The 19359-nt window shown below is 38.0% G+C and overlaps 1 protein-coding gene across 6 annotated transcripts in view; it reads right to left on the bottom strand.

The window, feature by feature from the left end:
- Nucleotides 1-1195: 1195 nt before the first annotated feature.
- BBOX1 (gamma-butyrobetaine hydroxylase 1) overlaps nucleotides 1196-19359 on the bottom strand; it is a 36862-nt gene continuing 18698 nt past the window's right edge. For all 6 annotated transcript variants that reach the window (XM_034417227.3, XM_034417229.3, XM_087877790.1 and 3 more), the window contains 4 exons: nucleotides 10902-11007; nucleotides 7950-8146; nucleotides 6719-6885; nucleotides 1196-5213 (listed from right to left, as the gene is read on the bottom strand). In XM_034417227.3, coding sequence (XP_034273118.2) covers nucleotides 5047-5213; nucleotides 6719-6885; nucleotides 7950-8146; nucleotides 10902-11007 — 637 coding nt within the window. In that variant the 3' untranslated portion in view covers nucleotides 1196-5046. The remainder of the gene's footprint in view (nucleotides 5214-6718; nucleotides 6886-7949; nucleotides 8147-10901; nucleotides 11008-19359) is intronic.

Genomic DNA, 19359 nt, shown 5'->3' with positions numbered 1-19359 from the left:
ATTTTCCTGGTGTGCGCATGCGCACCAGGCAGCTGCTCTTTCGGTTTCCGGCACCCCCGCATGCGTGAACACCAACTGGCCGGCACGCCAGAACCCAGAAGAGCAAATGGCAATGGCTTGCATGCCCGGAGAGATGGCTCTGTGTGCCACTTCCGGCACGCATGCCATAGGCTCCCCATCACTGATATAGGCAATAAAACCCAGCACTAAGCAGAGTAAGAGTACAAATTATAGAGTTTATATGTAGCTGAAAAAAAGGCAGAAACCGAAGAGGGTAGTCAGACTTCTAGTGACAAATTAGCCAGTTCAGTGTGGATCAGTTAATTTGTATTAAGTATATGCAAACCTTCCAGTTGATTGTGATGGAGGCAGATGACTGCAGATGTCAACATGGGAATAAATATACTATGCTGTATAATTTTAGTAACTTTTAAGGAAATCTTGTCAGTTGCCTGAACATTCCATACTGATATGTTCCACATTAGAATACATAAGCTACTTACAGATCCCTGACTTAATAGCAATTTATTGTGCACAATCATCTTTCAGTTTCGTTTATAAATTGTTAAGAGCATTTAATTACTGGGCTAGTCTCTTCTCCTTACCTGATCCCCGATTTGTCAAGCGGTGCCTCCTGGAGCCAATAAATTACTCCACTTCTTGCAGCAACTGGATTATTTTTATCCAATTGTATGCTTACCTTTGCTTTTTCTCTGGAATTTTTTTTTTCAAATTCAAATGATGCAAACAATAATTTATTATTTGAAAACAGGGTAGCAAATGTCTGAAATTTGTTTCAATTATCACCATATAAAAATGCCCCTTGGTACGCAGGTCATAAAACCAGAAATTAATGTGAACATTATCTGAGGTGGACGCAGCTAGAGATGGCCGATTTCTCAATATTCCATATATGTGCTTCTGCCCTTGCTTCAAAGAGATTATAGAAGTTTTTATCGATTATTTATTGTATTGCTCTATTCTCCTTCAGCACCTGGAAAACTTCAGGATGCCTTCTTGATAAGAAAATTATTTAGGCCTGATCCATATAAAATTGCATTCCTAATGAATTTAGATTTAAATAGAGTGCTACAGAAATTAGTAAGGTTTGCATGAGCTGCTGCTAAACAGAGATAATATTTTATCAAAAGTTCCTAAGGCTAATACTGTATTTGCCACAATAATACTGCTTTGATTTTTTTTTTACTGATTTTTGCACATTTTAATGTTTTTATTAATATTTTGTGCAGGTTTGATCTTATTTGTTACAACCAATGGTCAAAACAATACATTTAACTGAATTGGGGGAATAAATGACAGTTCAATAAAAAGTTAAGACATTCCCACTTGCAACTTCTTTGCTGCAAGTCAAAAGAAAAAAAAAGCACCATAAAAATTAATCACAGCAACAGTATGCACTGGAGACTCTTTACTATTATCTAAGATCTACTCTTGTGTAAAAGAAATTCATCTTAGTTCTTTTAAGTCACTTTTGAAAAATAGTTAAGGCAGTATTCCATTTCATACGATAGATATCATTAGAAAGAACCAGAATTAAAATAATTCATACATTGTGCTAAACTCAGTATGTTGTGCACAGTGGTTTGATTCTTCCAAGAATTTGTTACCATGTTATAAAATTTCAGGAGTTGTAAAAAGCATACACTTAATTTCATTATAATTTCCATGATATGTATTTTTGGGTGAATATATTCATTTAGCAAGACATCATTATGTTTAATATTTCCCTAGCTTGTTTCACATGAGTTTTAACTTCTCATTTGCAAAAGAAAATGTGTTGGTGTACATAACAATAAAACAGGCAAAGGTGTCCCCATCGATTTTACTCTGTAGTTGTGACCAACTTTAGGGAGGGAAGTACTCATCTCCTTTTCTTAAGCCAAAGAGCCAGCACTGTGGTTATGTGGCCAGCATGCCATCACACCGCAGCACAGAATGTACAGTGAAACATGGAACACTGCTATCTTCCTGCAGGCTTATATGGGTTACCCATTCATCTACTTGCATGTGCATGCGTTCAACCTGCTAGGTTGGCAGGATCTGAGACAAGTGATGGGAGCTCACTCTGTCTTGCAGCACTTGGGTCTCGAACTGCTGAGCTGTAGATTTTTAACCATCTAAGATGCAGTGTCCTAATCATTGAGCCAGAGGTGGGCGTCACATACTATAACAACCGGTTCACCCAGAACTGAAAATGTGAGCATGCGCATGTGAGCGGCATCGAAAAACCGGTGATTATGTAGGACATGATAGCGCCAGGGTGGTTTGGCAGGCCCAGCCACTGATTGGAACTACTGGTTTGCCTGAACCGGCAGCAGCCCACCACTGCATTATTATTATGGGATACACCACTGCATCCCATGTTGGTGCATCCCCTGTTGGTGTTCATAAGGCACACAAATATAAGGACAACATATTGCTATTTAAAAACAAATATCCCTGTTTTTGTTAATTATTGTTTTGGTTTGTGCCTATGAGTCAGTTTATATTCATTTGTGAAAAACCACAAAAATGTCCAGGAGAAAATATCAGACAGACTATTAACTTTTAAGGCTATGAAAAGAAAATAACCTGATTTTCAGAAGATTAATAGCAATGGACTTCTCAATTCATAAAGAGAACTTCCCATTCCACCTCTGATTTCTTTGCTGTCTTCAATACTAATACATATGCCTCCAAAATGGACAAGATCTTGTTAAAATTTTCAATATTCCATGCTATTCTTGTTTTTTAGTTAGTCTCTTCTTCAATATTCTTTGGAAAACTTGGAAGTTGCCCAGACTAATTAGCAAGAAAGGGTAAACTATGTGTTCTCATAGTACAAATAGTCCTCAATCTATGATTGTAATTAAGCCCTGAACTATGGTCATAAGTCATGCCAGTTGTTAAGCAGGTCATCACATGACCAACTCATTTTTACATTTTATACAATGGTCATTAAGCAAATCACCATGATTAAGTGAATCCATCACAGTCGTTAAGCAAATGCCAAGGTTGTTAAGTGAACCAACTATCTGCAAAGAATGCTTTTTGCTACAATCTGGAGATAAGCACCAGTTCCTGGCAAAAAATATTGTAAATTGTGATCACATGACTGCAGAATGCTTCAAATAGCTGCAAATGTGGGCAGGTTGCTGAGCATCCAAAATATAATCACATGTGGAAGAGGGGGGGCAGCTAGGTTATCAGTACTTTTTGTGTGTGTGACATAACTGAATGATTACTAAGCAATCAGACATAAGTTGAGGACTACCTCTAAGAACCCTTTGTTATTCCTTGTTTAAGAGATCATCTACAGTTGCAAGAAAAATTATGTGAACCCCTTGGGATTACGTGGAGTTTTGCATGAATTGGTCAATAAAGGTGCTCTGAACTTCATCTAAGTCACAACAATAGAAAAACACAGTCTGCTTAAAATAATACTACACAAACATTAGATGTTGCCATGGTTTAATTGAACATAACATGTAAACATTCACAGTGCAGGGAGGAAAAAGTATGTGAACCTTTAGACTTAATAACTCAACCAAACGTTTCCTGTAGTTGCAGATCAGTCCTGCACAACGATCTGGAGTAATTTTGGACCACTCCTCTTCACAAAACTGTTTCAGTGTAGCAATATTCTTGGGATGTCTGGTGTGAATCACTCTCTTAAGGTCATGCCACAACATTTCAATCGGGTTGAGGTCAGGACTCTGACTGGGCCACTCCAGAAGGCGTATTCTGTGCTGTTGAAGCCCTTTTTTGTTGAATTACTTGTATGCTTTGGGTCATTGTCCTGTTGCATCATCCATCCTCTGCAGAGCTTCAGTTGGCGGACAGATGGTCATACGTTTTCCTGAAAAATGTCTTGATAAACTCTGGAATTCATTTTCCCATCAATGACAACAATCCGTCCAGGCCCTGAGGCAGCAAAGCAGCCCCAAACCATGATGCTCCCTCTGCCATGTTTTACAGTGGGGATGAGGTTTTGATGTTGGTGTGCTGTGCCTTTTTTTCTCCACACATAGTGTTGTGTGTTCTTCCCAAACAACTCAATTTTGGTTTCATCTGTCCACAGTATATTTTGCCAGTAGTGCTGTGGAACATCCAGGTGCTCTTTTGCAAACTTCAAACGTGCTGCAATATTTTTTTGGGGACAGCAATGGCTTCCTCTGTGGTGTCCTCCCATGTACTCCATTCTTGTTTAATGTTTTCCTTATTGTAGATGTGTCAACAAAAATGTTAGCATGTGCCAGAGATTTCTGTAGGTCTTTAGCTGACACTCTAGGATTCTTCTTTACCTCATGAAGCATTCTGCGCTGTGCTCTTGCAGTCATTTTTACAGGATGACCATGCCTAGGGAGAGTAGCAATAGTGCTAAACTTTCTCCATTTGTAGACAGTCTGTCTTACCGTGGACACATGAACATCAAGGCTTTTGGAGATATTTTTGTAACCCTTTCCAGCTTCATGCACGTCAACAATTCTTGATCATAGGTCTTCTGAGAGCTCTTTTCTGCGAGGCATGGTTCACATCAGACAGTGCTTCTTGAAATCAGTAAACCCAAAACAGGTGTGTGTTTTTAAAGGGCAGGACAGCTGTCAGCAACACATCCAATATCATCACACTGATTGTAGTCAAGGTTGGCTCACTCCTGGCTCCAATTAGCTCTTGGAGAAGTCATTAGGCTAGGGGCTCACATACTTTTTCCTTCCTGCACTGAGAATGTTTACATGTTATGTTCAATTAAACCATGGCAACATCTAATGTTTGTGTAGTATTATTTTAAGCAGACTGTGTTTTTCTATTGTTGTGACTTAGATGAAGTTCAGAGCACATTTTATGACCAATTCATGCAAAACTCCACGTAATCCCAAGGGGTTCACATACTTTTTCTTGCAACTGTACATATTCAACAGGATAGGCAACACCTAGCTTATTCCGGAACGCCCTGAATAAACTGGAAATATATCAAGTTCACTTTCCTTTATGGAAAAAACATCCAATCCCAGCAAAGTTTAAGAGTTCTCCTTAGTCCAAGCTTCAAAGGCATTGTCTCCCCAGAACATTCTTTTGTAAGATTCGGAGCCTTGACATTACTACATCCCAGTCTGCGTAGGCTCCTTCAAGATGACGGGATATTTCTGCTCCTGCCTGGTAACTCTGTCGACCATGAAGTAAACGCCAATTATCAAATACCACTACGTCACCTAGAAAGAAGGCAAAGAATTATTTTAACATAAAATCTGTGGTAAATACATCTATACTAATTAGGGACATGATGGAACAGAAAGGCTTACTGATACAATATTTAGAACTACTGAAGCCAGTAATTCCCTAAGTACAGCTTAACATCTGATGATTGCACTGGTATGCAGTTTTCTTGGCAATTTTTTCAAAATAAATAAAAGCAGTTTGTCACTGCTTTCTTCTGAGATTTTTTTCTAACTTCTCAGTGTAGCCTATAGCAGGGATCCCCAATCCCCGGTCTATAGGCCAGCACCGGTCCATGCATGCCAGAAACCGGGTCACGCAAACAACACGGGATGCAGAAAAAACGCCCCCTCTGGTCTGCAGAAAAACCTCTCCACGGAACTGGTCCTTGATGCCCAAAACGTTGGGGGCTGCTGGCCTATAGCATTCAAGTTCTCTCATGAGCATTTACTGAAGTATTAGGAGCATAGTGGCTTGAACGGTTGGGCTGCTGGGGAGGAGGTTAACAAGCTCACGTTTGAGACCTGAGAGTTGCCATGGGACGGGGTTGAGCTCCTGTCCTTCACTCCAGCTCCTCCTGGGGATATGAAAGGAGCCCCCGGCTGGCATTCTCAGGGCAACAGTGATGTCACCGGTTAATTCTTTCAAGCAGGAAGCACCTTGGTGCTTCTGACACAGGTGCAAAATACTGAAGTACTAATAATTTTCAACCAAAGTAGCAGCTTGGCACTGCCAAATGCACTTAATAGGCAAATATTAGGAGAAATCTGCTTCAGGTGCATTTGTATATACGTGTGTCCATCTATCTCCACTATCACTTCAGAATGCATTTTAAGAAAAATGAGCACTGCATGTGATACATAGGTAAAAAGAAGAGATTTATATAACAAAATAACAGAGAGTTGGAAGGGACTTTGTAGGTCATCTAGTCCAACCCCCCACACAAATAGGAGACCCTACACCATTTCTGACAGATGGCAGTCCAGTCTCTTCTTGAAAGCTTCCAGCGGTGAAGCTCCCATAACTTCTGAAGGCAGACTACTTCCTCTGCGCATTCCCTTCCCTGGCTCTCCCCCAAAAGCTGGGGAGAATTGGCAACAAAGTAAAAAAGAAGTCCCAAAGCTGCTTTTTCCAGAAAGCACCTGGATTTTCTTTTTCTTTTTTTTTTCTTTGAAAGCATTTGGCTTCTCATCCAAGAAACTTCTTTAGTTCTTTGGGACAACCATGACCAGAATGATTGAGAATCTCAGTAGATAAGCAAATAAGGAATTTTATTATTCTGGCTAATGAAAAATTAATTAATTAATGAAAGAGTGACATGGGATACAAATTTTTACAACAGAACATGTTTTGCCTGGAGCCCTCCTTGTAATTGAAAAACCTACCCTCAATAGTTGGAGAATTTTCTGAAGGAGTTTTTGTATATTTCTTCCTATTTCAACTGAAAGAGACTTTTAAATCAACTGGGAAAAAAACTGATTACCATTTCATCCAGGCCTACCTGGCTTCATTTTGTATGAATATTTATAATCCGTGCTATTTAGGAGACCAACATAGTCCTTGAGAGCAGCATAAAATGGCTTTACTTTTTCAGCAGGTATGTCAAATATTGTATCTCTGGTTGCATTGTTAAAATTGATACGAACCACTTGGCCCTTTTCATCTACACTGTTGAGAAATGAGAGAACAATTCAGGTTATCCTCAAATTTTTCAACAGTTTTATGTTACACCATTCTTCATTCACTGGTATTTTAAATAGGTTAGAGTTATAAACCTTATAATGAATAAACTATGAAACTTACAATGAATTAACTACCATATGATAAATAATTGAGAACCTGACTGGTTTGTTTTAATAAAGCTATTAAGTTTCCCAAAATTTCTTTATAAATTTGAAATTAGAGAAAAGTTAAACACGAAAGCAAAACTAGACAGATTTAGTTCATCCTGTCAGAGACAAGTGTTTTGCTTTTAAATTTTGAGGCTTCATCATGGTTTATACAACTATCTGTGGCGTTGGATTGCTATCACCTCTTTTAATACGGAAAGTGTCTTAACTGTAAAAAACATCCTATAAAATGAATGTAGGAGAAATTAAACCAACCATTTGCCCATTATAAAGCTTCCTCCAGCCAGCAGTACTTAATGCTTTTATTACATGCAGATAAATTTCAAAAATGCAATGATGTAATATAATGTCAAACTCGCGTCATCACATTGTTGTCACATGACATACTGCGACTTTCCCCTTCGCTAAAACAGGGGTGAGCGTGGCCAGTGTGTAATGCATCCGGCCTATGGCCCACGAGTTTCACACCCCTGATAATATAACAATGTAATGTAATGTAAATGTAATATCATATCTTATCACATAATTCTATATATATATATAATATATAGATACATACATATGTACATACGTACGTACGTACATATGTATATATTATATGAATGTGGCTATATATATATCCATCATCTCTCTCTCAATATGATAATATGAACAGTACACACATTTTTAAAAAGTTGATTTGTATTCCTGTCCACAAGGTGGCAGGCATAGCCTTAACACTTTTTATTTTGTTCAATAAAACTGACTGCTCAGGGTTTCACCAGTGAGATAGATGGCCATATAAATGTGCTAAATAAATAAAGCAAAAAGATACTTTTGCTTGCAATTCAGGAATAAGACAGCATCAGATAAAAATATATCATATAATTCAATGTTACCTACTCTATAATTCTTTGTTTGGCTTGCATGGCAAAATCGCAGTAATCAACTCCAGTGTCTGTGAAATCTACAAATGTAGAGGTCAAGATTTTGAAGGCATAAGGATTTTGCTCCTTAAATTTATTGGCTACATGAAATCCATCCACAACTTCACTCTCCCCTCCAGTAGAAGTTTGTTTTATACAATGCAGAAACTGAATCTGTAACAAATTAATAACAGGTTATTATTATAAGTTCAACATTATGCTCTACACTTATGTTTTATATAATCAATGTCTTTAGAAGTTTCCTTACTATATAACATGACATGGTTTAATTCTTTAAAAATCCCAAACCTAGAAACATACAGGGACTGTAAAGATTGCTCGCAAAACTTTTTGTTTAAAACTATGTTTTAAAAAATTCTTACAAGCATTTGAAAGTAATATTTTGATGTGATTCTTGGCATAAATTAGAATATGAACTTTCTTTTCTTTCCCATTTGAAAACTTCCTCTTGATTGCCATACCATATGTACTTGTACAACCTCTAAATGAATTTTCAAGGTAACTCCCAAATCTGGGGGGTGGGGGGGACTGGCATCTATTTAGTAGCACACGATCTGCTTAATTCATCAAAAGTATGATACCACAGATTGTTTGAAGGCCTTGAGTAAAAATTTCCTATAGCAACACACAGACCACATTAATCTCCTCATCTTTGCAAATGCAGCAAGAATGGCAGAAATATGGGCAGTGTTAGAAGTTCAGTAGGTTATTAAAATACTAAACCGAAATACGTATACATTTTCTCCACTGAAACATCATGGGTTTTCTCCCATGAATCCATCTGAGAAATTCTAAGCATTTCTCTGCAATACACTGTATAGTTATTACAGCAACAGATGAAGCTGTGGCCTGAACATAATTTAATACATGGTTGATTTAAAAGTGATTATGTAGAAAATAACTTGGAATCAGTGTAAACCTCACCAGAATTGATATTCACAAAGGCCAATTTGCACCATTTTGGAACTTCTTATAAATTTAAATAGAATGATTATACTGAATAAGGGCTTTGACTGCTGTATGTGGTAGGTAGAAGTTCTACTGTAGAACCCTTTTCAGATTTCACTGTTTTCTATTAGGAGACTTAAATGATGTTAACTTTGCATTGCTTTAGAATCTCCTTAATGCAATGTTACAGAGCTCTATTTATTTTCCACTCTTATACAATACATGAATAAGTTTGTCAGCTAAAAATTCATGATATCTGACATAAATAACACAATAAATAGCACAATATTACAAACTCTGTGCATCTGTGACTTCACCTGAGCTGATTAAAATGGAATTGAGAAATACTAACCTTAAACAATACAGTATAGTGTTCTCCAGATGTTTTGGCCTCATCAGCCCTATGACTATGGTGAACTGCAAAATATTGCAGCTGTTGTATTGTAAAATGTCTGAATGAGTACAAGGTTGCTTATCTCAGGAGTAGCAAATAATACATTTTATGAACGGGCAGAATCAAAAGTACATCTGGAAGTAAGATCTGGTACTAAATGTTATTGTATCACCAGTGCTATTTAAAATTTTAACTGAAGCTATTTGTACCGAAATTAGGGAGCTAAGAGCAAGATATCATTTAAATCAGAAGAGGTTATCTACTATCAAGAGAAGCATTTGAGCCCAGGAGTGAACTGGATGATGACCAATAACTTGTAGTGAAATCCTGTGAACCAATGGCTCCCAAATCAAGAACTATTTGTTTTCAGTGGGTTGTACTTTTCAGAATTTACATAATTTACAAAATAAGAACGAATTGGAAGGGACCTTGGAAGTCTTCTAGTCCAATTCCCTGGTATAGGAAACCCTATACCATTTCAGACAAATGGTTGTCCAATGTCTTCTTAAAAACTTCCAGTGTTGGAGCATTCACAACTTCTGGAGGCAAGTTGTTCTACAAATTAATTATTCTGTCAAAATTTCTTCTTAGTTCTAGGTTGCTTCTCTCCTTGATTAGTTTCCATCCATTGCTTCTTGCCTGTCTTCAGGTGCTTTGGAGAATAGGCTGACTCCCTCTTCTTTGTGGTAACCGCTGAGATATTGGAACACTGCTATCATGTCACTCCTAGTCCCTCTTTTCATTAAACTAGACATATCTAATTCCAGCAACTGTTCTTTATATCAATCCCCTAATCATCTATGCTGCTCTTCTCTGCACTCTTTCTAGAGTCTCAACATCTTTTTTACATTGTGGTGACCAAAGCTGGATGCAGTATTCCAAGTGTGGTATTACCAAGGCATCATAAAGTGGTATTAACACTTCACGTGATCTTGATTCTATCCCTCTGTTAATGCAGCCTGAATCTGTTCGCTTTACTAGAAGCACAGTTACCTATTACTATCTGCATTTCATAAATCAGTTGTCTGTTTTTGAACTTGGAGAGTTTGACTATTAGATTTCCTTCAATAAGAGTTTCAAAATTGGATTATTATGATGTGCTTTGTGAACTTGGGAATAGTTCAGCGCTGCAATTAGTTCAGAAAACACTAGCAAGATGATTAAGCATGTCTGAGTTCTACTGTGTTAATGAGCCAGCTTCAAGATATTAGTGTTTATTAACAAATCTCTAAACAATTTGGAATCCGATTAACTCAAATAATACCATTATATATATAAACATTCAAGAGTTTCAGGAGAGGCTCTACTGTTCATGACACAGTTGTAAACTGGGTCCTATGGGAAGTTCTGCCAATGATGGTGTGTTTTAAATGTTCTTTAAAAAACACTATTTTTATGTTGATCTTCCCTGAATAAAACTCATGGGCTCCCAGTTTCTACTCTGGTGTCTTTAACCATTATACCAAACTGGCTCTCGTACAACATAAAACACGGCTAATCAAAACATTTCTATTACTCTGCTATTGGCACCCATTTTACTGCCTTTTTTAAAAAAAATTCTCTTACCCCTGGTGGAAATTGTAGAACAGGGTAATCGGTATGAAAACTTAGCTTCTCAGTTGTGTAGGCCACGTTGTTGGCATCCAATTTGTCTTGCACTTGCCAAGTAGGCCTTTATAATGAACAAGAAATGAAAAACAAAACTATAATAATCTACCTGTAAATATCTAGATGCAAATTATACAGATCCAAAAACCGAATAATCCCAAAATTAACATCCACATTAAATTATCAATATCTCACCATTGTTATCATTTTATTAATAACATTTATTAAACTTTAAAAATGCAGCTAATAATTGTTTGAGATGGGAGAATAATGATCGCAATCACAGGTGATAGGGAACAGAGAAAAGTGGGCTTTGAATTTTCCTCCTCCTCCTCTTCTTCCTCCTTCTTCCTGCAAAATTGCTCTTTCCTTTAGGGGAAAAGCAACTAGTAACACATCTGGAAAGGAATGTTCAGATCTGAAATTCCCTTTCCTGAAAAATAATACCCCTTGAGTTCTTATTTGTATTCATCCATGTAAACAATTAACTGGCAATGCTTTGCATTGCTAATGACTATAACAGTCTATTTGTTTTTCTTTTCTGAACGCTGAAGGAGATTCCAACCTCGAATTGGCATGCTAAAGGATGCCAATGGACAGATAATAACCAATTCCAAGCAAATCCAAAAAGATGAAAGAAATATACTGAAATACTGTACAGTATATTTGTCAATATCCAGCATACTTTAGAAAATATTCCCTCTTTACAAGAAATTCTAATACTAGAAGATGAAGTCAGATCGACACATTACCAAATCAGAAGGCTACAGGCCACAAAAATATGACAAGCGCCAAAAAAATAAAAATAAAAAACTAATAAACATTTTTATGAGGATATGCCAAATAAATTTGGAGAATGGTACAGATGGGACGATGTCAATCTATATACTGGAATATAGTAATGTGATGTGATGGAGTGTGCAAACTACTATGCAATATCCTTAATGTCACATGCTAGCAAAATAATGCTTAGGATCGTCCAATACAGATTTCAGCTCTGTGCAGAAATATTGTGCTGAATTAGATACAGAAAAGATTTTGTACATGTTGATAAGTACTTGTCTTTTTTTCCTTAAAACTAGCCATCTTCTTCGCAAAGCAAAATTTCTGAAATTTCAAATAAAGTGAATATGAAACTTTTCGAGACTGAAATGCTGTAATCTCAAAGTATCGCTGTGTAATGAGTACTACTGTAGTCATATACATCAGTGTGTTTTCCACAGTCATCCTTGATGGAACGATTCCACTAAAAGTCCAATCAAGGGAAAGAATGAGAACATGATTGCTTGCATCTTGACTCATGCACACAGATACAAAATCAGACCAAAGGTAGAATGCTTGCAAGACACTTTTAAAAGCAATAAAATTGCACGTTGCAGTCATGAAGCTTCTTCTCAATAGCAACGCCTGCCAACAGACATGTGTTCAGAAATCATGAATAAAGGACACTGGCCATGTTGCATAGGGAGATTTATGTTACAACAGAATTACAGAATGGATGTTATGGAGCTAGCACATTTACAATTAGGCTGATGGCTCAAATCTCAGTGATCTGAGACAGGTAAAATTAAATGCGATGTGAGTGAGCTCCAAATTCTTCGAAGGACGCAGGAGCAAAAACAACATAATAAAGCCACTGTATAAACATGACGGTGATCAACTTATTTTCCAAAGCACCTGAAAGCCAGATAAGGAATAATGGATGGAAACTGAACAAGGGAGAGATTCAACCTAGAAATAAAGTGAAATTTTCTGACACTGTGAACAATCAACCAATGGAACAGCTTGCCTTCAGAAGTTGTGGGAGCTTCATCACTGGAAACTTTCCAGAGGAGACTGGACTGCTATCTGTCAGAAATGATCTCATGCTTGGGTGGTGGGGGGGTTGGGCTAGATGACCTACAAGGTCCCTTCCAACTCTGTTATTCTGTTAAATTTCTCAGTAAGCAAATAAGAGGAGAGAAGGGAAATGATATGAGAGGAGCTTCTTTTGCTTCCTTCATCCACTTTTCTCAGACTGCAAGAAAGCTGTAATTAAGTCAGAAAAGTTCTCCCTCAGTCTGTTGGAGTGATCACCTGTGTGTTAGATACATGTTAAAGTTTTCAAGGTGGAATCATGAGTAGGTTCCAGGTGGTAGTAAATGCATCCTTGAGAGAAAGGGAGATTCAAGAGGTAATGGTCCATTCTCTCCTCATGAAGTCACCCTGTCTTCACCCAAACTGGACACGTTCCATCCAGTTTCCAACCACACCTTTTTTTAAGAAAAGTCATTGAGAAGAGGGCTGACCTGTAACTCCAAAGAGCCTTGGAGAAAGCAGATTATCTAAACCCCTTTTAATCTGATTTCAGGCTGGGTCAGGATTAGTCATACTTGATGATATACTGAATGGAGACAATGCAATCTCCTGGCTGTCCTTTATCTTTCAGTGTCTTTCGATACAATGACTATGGTAATAGCAGGAATTGATGGAGAAAAAAAAAAGATATGAACTCTAACAGCAGGAAAGTTTGGAACCCAATTAGAAAATCAGACAATGAGCCAGGCAAAATGGAAGGGACACTACAACGCAGCAGCCCATCAAGTAGCACACAAAGCACTCCTAAATGGAAAACCTCCAAGCAAATTTAAAAAGAGAAAGAGGAAAATAAAACCCAGAAGGAACATCAAGAGAGGGAGCATTTTAAAGATGTTTTTATACTGATCCAGTTAGAAAACAAAATTAAAATATGAAATCTGGTGAAGCAATTGGCCTTGATGTTCGAACTGTTTGAACTGAACAAATACAAACTTTTTGGACTGGGCATCAGACAGATCAAACACCTAATGTACCTTATGCAGTTAGTCATGTATTGTAGCATAACTAAAACCAAATCTTTTAGATCTAAAGTCAGTATGCCACAGTTAAAAACTATACAAGCATGCAATCTTCAACTACGCTTTATCCATAATAAAAGAATGACTCAAGGTTGGACAGGATTTGGTAGGGAAAGTCGTCCATGGTCCAAATACTGAGCCTCATCATACTGAAGATGGTATGAGAGATACTAAATTACAGCATGGTGTTTATATGCAATCTTTAGAGGCTTGCGACATTGCCATGGTACACAAATATCTCAGTAACTTCCTCTTCCTAAAGAAAATGAACTTGTGTAATTATTATACAACTGAAACTTCAATTCTACCTAAGGACGAGATGTGCAGTGTGATATAGTTTTCTGGGGTGTTTAAAAAAACTTCACCATCCCCCATCCTGAAACTTTAATTTTAGCCCTTTTCACGTCGTTTTATTTTATGCTGTTGCACACAGACTTCATTCAGTGCATTTTGCTCCTCTTGTCTTCCCCACCCCCTGAGTTAATCCTCTGCCAAACATTGCCTGCTTAATTCATCACATATTCACTATCCATTACAGTCAACTGGCAGAGATGATTTTTCCAAACCACTGCTTTGCTATTTTTAACTCGTAACAAACTCTTCTATTTAGCAAATATTAACTTGCTCTTTTGTGGGAACTTCAGTACAGCTTAACTTGGTTGGTCATAGTCAATTAACTCAAACTCAAGTAGTTAAACCATTCCATAATTGTTTTTCTCTCTCCCTCTATCTCAGTGGTGGGTTCCTCCCGGTTCCGCTGAGCCGGTAGCGGTGATGATATGATGTTACCGAATCAGTTCTGCCCCCCTGCCCCCCCCGTGTTATTCTTACCTTTAATTTGCCCCCACCCCCAATCTCTTGCTGCCTCCTGAGTCCCAGATGATGGGCTATAAGGAAAAAAACTGTTTAAACTCTTGCCGTGGGGCTTCAAAGGGCCGCCCTACAGCTGATCAGTGGTAAAAAGCAGTTTGGTGGTAGACCGGTGCCTCCTAAAACAAATGAATAGACCGGTGCCTGCGAAAATACATAAGTAGACCAGTGCCTGCAAAAATAAATGGGTAGACCAATGCCTGCAAAAATAAATGGGTAGACTGGTACAGCTCTGCAAGCAGTTAAAAACCTGGTAGACCAGTACCTCTACTAAATCCTAAAGAATTGTCACATGACCATCAAGCCACGCCCACATAAGCCACGCCCACAAAACCGGTAGTAAAAATTTTTAGAACCCATTCCTGGTCTATCTGTGTGCGTGTTGGAGGACGGGGGTTGCATGAATGAGACAGACAGACAGACAGGATTGAATTATATAATAAACAGTATATTTTTCTCTAAATGCAAGGGAGAATACAGTAAAAACTTTTCCTTCCTTCCTTCCTTCCTTCCTTCCTTCCCTCCCTCCCTCCCTCGGTTTATTTGTCTCGCTTAATATGGTTTTTTAAGTTAGTAGACTTGAGATTATTCTGAAATCATCAGGAAAAAAACGAGAGTCGATTTCAAAATGGCCTTTAACTTCATGGTGAAAATGCAACATGAGATGGCACATCCAGGGCCCATGGTCTTCTGCTGGAACATATTAACTTATTCTCTACTTTTGAGAGTGTTTTTCTGAGTAGATTCCAGAAATGCTCTGACTTCCAATTTTTATTGTTCCAATAAAATAAAATATCTGTAGCTCAGGGTTTAATTGTGGAGTTCTTGTTGCTCAGACATCATCAAGAACTCCACAATTTTATTATTTATAACAAACCATTTATGCCTAAGGGATGAAGATGTAGTCATTTTCCTTCAATTATTCACAACTACTTTTCCTCTCCATTAGTAACTACATGACAACTGAGAGATAAAACTCTACGTTATTAGTTCTCAGCATTAGAGTGAATTTGGATGTACATATTCTTCCAGACCTCAACATACAAACATACAACATACAAACAATCCTCTTATGAACAGTTATTGTTTGTAAGTCCATTTGGTTCATAAATTCAACCAAGCCTATATTTTAAAAATGCATGGTACAGTTCTTACCTTACATAACTTAAGTCACATTTCTTCTTGTCCACCTGATCAATTGCGGACTAACCCTAACCCTTATGCCCTCTAAGCACCAATGCCTTGACTTCTTCTCACCCCTTGCTTATATCGGATGGCCAAGAGTGCATCCTCCCAGCCAGTGGAGGGAGACCAGCTCTGGGTCCAGAAGTCCTTTCCTGCATTGATCCACAGCAGCTTTGGCCACCAGCTCTAGAGGCTGGTCTAGAGTTGTTCCATGGGGACTGTCATTGGGGAAAAGCCATCGGCAAGATAACCAGGTGCTGCCATCCTTTGTGACCCATAGGCAGAGGACTAAGGTACATTGGTTGGACTTGACCGTATGAACAGCAATGGGCCACCCTTTGCTTTGCCATTTTCCACAAGAATAAGGTGGTGCATTTGGTGGGCGTTCCCAGTGGCGAGAGATCCTTGGCCCCAGGTCCCTTAACAGTATTAAATATCTGGGAGTGCAGATAACTAACAATCTGAATTGGTCTCTCCACACATCATCCTTAGTGAAATGTGCAAACCAGCGTCTGCATTTCCTGTGTCGGATGAGAAGAGCACATCTTTCTCCTTCAGTCCTGGCCACTTTTTACAGAGGCATGATTGAGAGCATTTTAACAAACTGCATCACTATTTGGTTTGGTGGTAGCAGTGCCTCAGATAGAAAGTCCATACAGAGAGTGGTAAGGATAGCCAAGAAGATTATAGGAAGCTTGCGTCCTGTTATTCATACTGTTTATAAGTGCTATGTGCTTAGAGCTCAAAGCATTGTTAGAGATCCTACACACCCACTTTATGGTCTGTTTCTGTTGCTCCCCTCTGGGAGGAGTTTTCGAAGTATTCTGATTCAGATTCTGTAACAACTTTGTTTCTTATGCCATCCATCTGGTAAACTTGCAAGATTCATTTTTCTCGCCATGTATATGTATACATCCAAACTAGACTGTATTGTTTCTCTGTGTCATATAACATATGTGGGTACATGGATATAATCTTTTTTCTATCTATCTATCTATCTATCTATCTATCTATCTATCTATCTATCTATCTATCTATCATCTATCTATCTATCTATCTATCTATCTATCTATCTATCTATCCATCCACCCACCCACCCACCCACCCACCTACCTACGTACCTACCTACTGTCATGTTTATGTAGTGTATATTGGAGATGGTGACCCTTTGAGAGCTGTAATGCAACAAACTTTGATTTAAATGTATGCTGCTCGGTATACATTCAAAGTGATAATAAAGTTATTCTAAGTCTAAGTCATTCTTGTGCAGACACAAGCCTCTTTGTCTGCCTGGTGGCTTGATTTTTTCCCCCTCTTCTCCTTGCTATCGAGCCTCTTCCTGGGGCAGCACTCAAGCGGAGCAAACACCTCCCCAACCTGGTGACTTTTTCCCATCCCGCAAAGAGGGGCTTTGGACCTCTTTCAGACTCTGCTCAGTCGATGGGCCTGCACCCTGGTAATGGGTCATTTCCAGCTTTCTTGACTATAGACTTCCAGTGTGCCATAAATGAAGCCTTTGCTGCCTTTTTCTACCTTCCAGGACCTTCTAGGTTGGAGTTACAAATGTTTGTAACTTGGAAGTTCATAAGTAGGAGACTGTCATTTCCAACCTTGGATTATTAATATCTGTATTGTCTGGGAATTGCCTGTGCAGAGTGCCAATCTGAGTAAGACTGGCTAAGCCAATGCTGAGTACGCAAATGGAGCTTCCATATCACCTTGCATAAAAACATGGCTGGGGTATATGTGAATAATTGTCGCTTTTGTGTTCTAATCTGAAAGGAATGTAAATCTTCTAGTCAAGGTTTGGAATGTGTATATGTAATCACTTTCTCCTGTTTGTTTTTTATAGCTTCAGACAGAGGAAAAAGAAGTGGAGAATTTTTGGTTTCTAACAAGACCAACCGATATTATCTAAAACAACGGGGGGTGGGGGGGAATATTAATAGTTCTTATTGGCTGGAAGCCTTTCAATATACTGGGTTTTGTGGCTTTTCAGCAGATCGTTAAATGCATTGTTACAATAATGCTCAAGTGAGGCATTGGAAATACTGGGGATCTGCTAGCCTGTATAGATATTCCCTAAATAATTTTCATGTTGTCCTTTTCTTATAATGTGAGAGTCTACTCTAGACATGCAGATTTTGGAGACATTACTAAAATGACAAACAGACACAGCTAATGTGTATTTTTAAATAAACAGATAAAACTACTATTATTTGGATAACAAATATTCAGATGACCACTTGGTTTCACTAAATAGAGTTTTCTCTTTGTTGCCATCTCCTAGTAATATAAAAGTGGCTAAGTGCTGGCTTAGTAATCTAAAAGTGACTAAATTGCTGTTTTATAAACTAGGAGACAGTGAATTCTAGGCCTCCCTTTGGCATGAAAACTAGCTGGGTAACTTTGGGTCAGTCACTCACTCTTAGCCCAACCTACCACACAGGATTGTTGTAGGGATATTAAGAGGCAGGAGGTCTGTTTGCCACCTTAAATTATGTAGAAGAAAAGGTAGACTAAAAATCTAATAATAATAATCTGGATTTTGGCAGTCAGATATGATAATTGTATCACAGAAGCCAACGTTTCAAGATTGCCTAACTCAGAAGACACCTCAGAAGTTGTAGAAACTGAAAAAAAGTATAATCATTTTAATATTGTAAGCCTCCCAGAGTTTACTATGTGGTAAGATGGGTGGCTCATAAATTTAATAAATAAATAAAAATTTAAATGACAATAAAAGTCACACAAAATATTCTCGGCATTTCTACAAGACTCTTTCTGCTGAGAGAGTTAAACATGCTCGTGACTGTGACTGTGATAAAAAGTGTTCCTGCATAAACCTATTTCTCAACAAACTGGAAAATATATTTCTACTGCACATTTGAATTAAACAGTCACATTTCTGAAGGATATTATCAGCATTTAAAATGAAGCTTCCTGTAACCCATATTAACCATAGCAACAAATTCTGAACAGATGTCTACAGGCTGCTTTAAGACTAACAAAAGAAAAAAGTTGAAACATAGGATGGGCAAAATAAGACACCAGGCTGGGAAATCGATGGCCCTGAACAGAGGTATATAATCAGTTTTACACAGAGTTAGACTTCTGAAGTCTAATACCATTATTGCAGGTGGAGAGCTTAAATGATGGATTTAATTTCTTCAATGGAGATACAAATTTTATTAATAATCCACAGGGTCTCTTATCACCACTAGCTAGTGTGCCAATATGCACATACTGGGAGAAAGCAGACCTTACTATAATTAAAGTACATTTGTTTTTAATTGTAGACTGGTTCATCTGAAATGGTAACACCATGATTTACTTTACATCATGTGCAGCAGTCTGCAAATTTTATGTGACTGATAAAATACTTTTTGTATGGTTCCTGGATCTCCCAAAATTATATTGCTAAATTTCAAGGGCAAAGTGCCAAGAAACAGAGGTACAATTTCCTGCTGTTTCATATCTAAAAC

This window comes from Pantherophis guttatus, chromosome 1 (assembly GCF_059756535.1).
Source record: "Pantherophis guttatus breed Tessera chromosome 1, ASM5975653v1, whole genome shotgun sequence".
Lineage (NCBI taxonomy): Eukaryota > Metazoa > Chordata > Lepidosauria > Squamata > Colubridae > Pantherophis > Pantherophis guttatus.
Note: the sequence above shows the minus strand (reverse complement) of the source record. Positions and strands in the feature narration are given on the sequence as shown.